This window comes from Nestor notabilis, unplaced genomic scaffold (genome assembly GCF_000696875.1).
Source record: "Nestor notabilis isolate BGI_N333 unplaced genomic scaffold, ASM69687v1 scaffold33685, whole genome shotgun sequence".
NCBI lineage: Eukaryota > Metazoa > Chordata > Aves > Psittaciformes > Psittacidae > Nestor > Nestor notabilis.
Window position 1 is genome coordinate 2,039 of NW_009931220.1, and position 5,787 is coordinate 7,825.

The window sequence follows — 5,787 nt, forward strand, 5'->3', positions numbered from 1 at the left end:
CCCCCCCCAGGAGCAGCGGGGGGAAAAAGAAGGAGGGGGGGGGGGAGTGAGCGAGCGGCTGCATGGTTCTGGGTTACCGGCTGGGCTTAAACCATGACAAATTAGGTGATACAGTGGATTTATTCCTGAAGTAATAAACTCACATGTTATGGAGGTCATGAACAAACAGGAATTTAGTGGTTTGAACGTGGCCTTAAGTAGTTGTTTCTCTCTTCACAAAGATGAGTCCCTGTTTTGGCTTGCTTCGAAAGACTCTTAATCTTTGCCCTGGAATGACCTGGCACGATGAAAAGCTCCAGTAATGGTTATTAATATATATATGTGGGAAGCTGTGTAGCACATATACCTACTCCAGTAAATGTTGACAGTGTTACCATTATCAACAGAGAAATTCAAATACACCAAAATGATGTAAAAGCTCCCAAACCTTCAGACCTCTTCCTGGTATATGTTTAAGCAGATCAAAATGGTAAGAGATTTGCTCACCCACAAACGCATCAGCTGTATATAATGTTTTAAAATAGTTTAGAATGTTCCCTTGAATGTTTAAAACTATTGTTCAGGAAAAGTAGAATCTGCAAACCGAGGTGTAACCAAGAGGAGCCACAGGCATTTCAAAACCAAGACATATAATACATTATGTGTGGGTCTAAATGTTCAACATTAGATACCCAAGTCTAAAAATCTTGGGTTAAGTGCATTTAGATAAACTTGTACAGATTATGTTCATTTTTTCCTTGTTTATACTGGTTATATTTGTAACTGTTCTGCTAGCCTAAGAGTAAAAGAGAAAACAACCCTCAGATGTGTAAGTGGATGATGTACAAATTTCATGTAACTTTTCTGTTTCTCATGTTTTCATGTGCTTCAATTCAAAGGGAAATCTTGGAACACAGTTTGGGTGACATTAATAATATTCAGGCCATGAAGCATAAAGATAGAGTTTGCTTACTGCGCTTACAGAGGAACCTTAAAGAGCTCAATGACATAGCCAGAAAAAAGGAATGGGAGATCCAAAAACACAGGTTAGTGTTTAAGCAAACATAATCCATCAGCATAAATCACCATTCACTGCTGGGATACTGCGTCTCTTAAAAATGTTAGAGTTTATAGATTCTTTTCAGGACAGTAATGTGATGCAAACACTTGTTTAATATAATATATTCAATGTATCCCCAAACCCTTGTAACAAATTAAGGATCAAGGATAAAATTTAATTATGTACTTGAAAAAATGAAATACAGAAATGAATGTCGAAGAGGAGGTGTTTGGTCTGGGAGAATTAGATGTGAATTAGATGTCTGCACAATCCTGCTGGTTCAACAGTCGGCAGGAAATGTCAAGTGGAAAATTCATTGTAAACATTTTCTTAGTGATGGAAATGATGCATTAGAATCAGTGAAGCACTTAAAAATGAGTGTTTTGCTATGTTAAGGTCACAAAGGTGTTCTTGAGCAACAAATATATCTGAAGAAGGCTGATGTAAGAAGATGCTGTTTATGCTGTTGTCTTTTTTGGTAATATCTGAACTATGGATGAAGTCAGAAAACACTCTTGTTACATTTTTCTGGAGTTTTGGAGAAAATGTTTGATGTTAACAAGGGCTTCTGAAGAATCTCAGAGTAAGATCTTAAAAGAAAAGGTGGGGGGGTGGGGAGTTGGGGACTCGAAGGAATCCTACCTGTGAATCTTGCTCCCAAAAGGAAGAGTTCCATCAGGAAGAGTAAAGAACTTACCAAATATGAATAATCCATTTTTTATCTTGCAGAGACAAGCTGAGTACCTGTCAACTGCGGATCAAGATGCTAGCAAAGCAGCTGGATTATGTAGGCACTGAAATAGAGAAAGAGGAGGAGGCTGGCAGTGTGTAGGTAGAGAGTATTTCTGGATACCAAAAATTACGGGCATTCACTAGGCTTATCTGTGTGGAATTAATGAATAATGGTGCATTGGGTTGGGAATCATTAATCTCTAGGCTTTCTGGGCTAGAGGTAATATTCTGTTGGGTAAATCAATGCAGAAAAATAGGAATGGATAGGAAAGAGGCATATATTTTAAAATATAAAACCAAGAGGTTTTTAAATCAGCCTAGCCCACTTCTGTCAATTAACATTTATCAGGGTCACAATCACTTCTGTTCAATGTGACGAACCAACACCAGTATGCTATGGCAAATTTCAGAGGTCATGGTTTTGCTTCTGGCAATTACTCCAATCAGGATTTATATATATCTCTCTGCCATTTCTTTGCTTGGTTTGTATGTTTGTTTGATCTTGTGAAATGCATGCCTGCCTCTCAGGAGTAGTTCTGCATACAGGAGCTGTGCTGAGACACTTCTGCTATAAAGTGGGAGGCAATTCACTGTGCTCTTCACGTTTGGTTTAAATAGAAAGAAGTGGGTGGCCTGTGTACCAGGCACCAGTGTATTGTGAACAAACTTCACGGCTGCATTTCATGACCTGTGTTAATCTTCAAGTTAGTATATTGGTGAATGACAGAGTTATAAAGGTGGGTTAACTACCAAAATGGAATAGCTGCTTACAGATTGGCTAATAAACTTCTTTGATAGGTACTCCCTGTTCAGATGGTCTTAGTAACAACAACTAACAAAGACAGATAAGCATTGTAGTTCTTATGCTTATGATGGGTCAAATTGCAAAGTCTAGATATGCAGAAAAATAACGATTGTCACAGTCTATTACATTTAGCAAGTGAATAGTGGAGTAAAAAAACTTGATACATTCCTGGCTTATGCAGCTCAAAGGCATCATGTTTTAGCAATAAAGAAAATTCCAGCTGCCATTAGTATCACTGGTGCCCAGAACAAAAACTCTGAAGTTCAAGTACTAACTTCAAGTAGAAGATCAGTTTCCAATGTTAATTTAGAGAAGGGAGTTTATGTTGAACATAGTTCACTGTTGATTATGTAGTACACTGTCTACTGGTTTTCCTGGATAGAGAACACCAAGGATGATAAACAACTGTGTGACAATGCTGCCATTGTAAGAGAAATAAGTGGAATATTGTAATACCTTTTTAAAAGCAAAATCAGTCAAACTTCTCCAGATTCACCTGAACTTATTTTCATTAATATTAGTACTTTTACTACTGAGAAATTAATAGTCTATCAAGTTACGGGTCCGTGCTTTTGAAACCAATCCTCCTCTATACATTTCAACCAACATGTAATGGTTTAAAGAAAGTTCACTTTTGAATGAAGAACAGACACTTAGAAGGCTAAATAGAAACTGCATAAATTAGAGGGATTCTAATACATAATCTCAGCCTTAAAGCTATTTTCCATTGTTGTTGATCTTGGGAGGGGGATGTATTATTTTTTTAACCTTTATTAGTTCCAGTTTCTTGCTGATTGTTTCTTTGTAATGTTAACAGTGCAGCCTTGTCCTCCCTTCAGGCAGTGCGCAGGCGACTGTGCATTGAACTGGAGCAAGAGAAGGATTTGGAGTTGAAAATTGCTTTGACAATAAAAAACGACATGTAAGTGGGGGAATGAGAAGACAGTGTGATGGGACGTAATCTTTATTATGTTCTTCATATGCTGTTTAATAGATTCAAAAGTAAATCACTGCAGGAGTTGTTTGTAAATATTGAGGTACATCATTTGAGGTCATGTGAGGTTGGCTGCAAGACAAATGACCTTGAGAGCAATCTGTAGCCTGAGCAGTCCATTGCTTAGGAAGTGGGTTGCTGTGTCTTAGCCCCTGAGTTGGTTTTGCACACATAGATGAAGTTTTCATTTTATTTGGGGTTATGCGTAAAATGTGGACCTAAACAGGTCTCATTTTAAAAATGGAAACTGAGCTGGACTAAAGTAAACCTGCCTGTGATACTGATTTCTAAGCATTAATACTTCCTTTACAGGGCATAAGGAAATAGAGAATGATGGAGACATTGTAGTGGTCGTGTGTATGTTTATGCTAAGCTAATATTGCTCTTTAGTTGGACATACTAAATAACTCATATAGAATAAAACTGTCTTGCAGAAGGCAATAGGTGAGTGTGTTTATATTTTGGCACCAGAGGTGGTACTACTAATGCCCCTTCATCAAAGGAGGAACACAAGCAACCAGCTTACAAATGTGCTTAACCAAGTGGTGAACCAGAATACAGAATGTTCTGCAGCGTTGTATAATAGCTTTAAAATGCTTGAGCTCTTTATTGTGTGATTAGGAATAACTGTTAATCTGTTTACATCTGTCCCTATCATATCTCAATTCCTTCAGCAAAGCATAGAAGAATAAAAGCTATGGCCTTTCCCTGAAGTTATTTACTGTTGAAGAAAAGCTATTTTTCTTATTTTCTAATGTTAACTTGAAAAACAGAAGCTTGAGCTTTTTTTTACTACTTTTTTTTTTTGATTGATATTTTTGATGTCTTTAAAATGAAATATAGTATTAGATAGGAGCCTTGGTCTGAAAGGTACAATACCTGTGTCAGTAACAGGGTATGATTACGACATAATTGAAAAAGATAAAATAAAACATGGCTAGATTTTCGTTCTCTCTGGCCTTTACCTACTCAGGAGCCTGAAGTAAATGGAAAAAAGTCAGCATTTCAGTGAAAACAGCTCACACTTTGTTTTAAAGGCTTGAGATGTGGCACATAGAAACTGAGCAGGGGAAATATGAAACCCTCCACGAACAACTTAAAAAAGATGAGGAGGAGCTAGAGATGAAATACCAAGAACAAGCAGAAGTGCGGATTCGGGTGGCAAAAATAGCAGCACTGCAAGCAGAAAAAAATCAGCAGTCTAGAGCAAAGTAAGTGCCTAGAAGACAGACTCTGCTTCCTTTCTCTGCATTATTTTTACCCAATTCACTATTTCCGGTGTTGAGAAGATTAGTTAATTCAAATAGCTACTGGTATTGTGTTTCTTAGCTGGGTGTTGCTTCAGGAACATTTTATGAGGAAATGGAATTAAAATAAGAATTGCCCATAGTCTTGCAGTTGTGCAGGTAAAGACTTCTGAGCTATGAAGATAAATCTGCTAAAGACAAACTGTGAAAGCTTTTTGTCGAAGGAAATGAAGTTTATTAGATCAGACTGACTGTGTGTCTGCATTGCTGTTGGCTGCCAGGACCTTCTGAACTGATGATCAGGTTCACTGGGATTTCTTGGAAAGAAAGCAGACACTATGACACCCCTTATCAATTTGGCTATGGGTTCTGTGAAAACGAGACACTGTACAGGGTGGGGAAGGGGAAAGGTAGAGACTAATGTCCTCCGTCTGGCACATATTAATAAACCCCCCAACCCCACCCTTAGATGTCATTGTGTTGGAATCAAGGTTTGCTTAGTCCTGCGCAACTGTTGGTTTGCCTGTGTTTTGTAGAAAAGAGAAGGAAACTCGGAAAGAATATGAAGAAAAGCACAAAAAAATACTTGAAAATGCCAAAAGGAACCATGAAAAAGCAGTTTGCTTCCTGAGAAAGAGCACGGCAAGGTGATTGTTCACTCCCTTTCTGTTATTGTACATTCCCTGGTGCACAATACTTTATCCTTTAGTCTTTGGAAAATATTCATTTTTCTGCTAGGTGTATCTTGTGTTAGACTTGGAAATCTGCCACAGTACCAGTGCTGTGAAACACTCAAATCTTACATGACACAGAGAGACTTGGAAAGAAGAAAATCCACTTACTGTCCTCAGACAAACTTCAGATTTCTTGTAGGTGAAGGGACTGTCTCTTTGAGATGCAGAAGGGTCTGACTATTTGTAGGCATTAATAATAATTTGAAACATATATATATACATATATGTATGTATAC

The 5,787-nt window shown here is 37.7% G+C and overlaps 1 protein-coding gene across 1 annotated transcript in view; it reads left to right on the top strand.

Annotated features, from left to right (window-relative positions):
• CFAP74 (cilia and flagella associated protein 74) overlaps positions 1-5,787 on the top strand; it is a gene marked incomplete at its 5' end in the record, with an annotated part of 37,496 nt that overhangs the window by 1,149 nt on the left and 30,560 nt on the right. Inside the window, 5 exons of the mRNA XM_010015777.1 lie at positions 879-1,025; positions 1,769-1,867; positions 3,394-3,498; positions 4,608-4,781; positions 5,354-5,464. Of these exons, the coding sequence (XP_010014079.1) occupies positions 879-1,025; positions 1,769-1,867; positions 3,394-3,498; positions 4,608-4,781; positions 5,354-5,464 (636 nt within the window). The remainder of the gene's footprint in view (positions 1-878; positions 1,026-1,768; positions 1,868-3,393; positions 3,499-4,607; positions 4,782-5,353; positions 5,465-5,787) is intronic.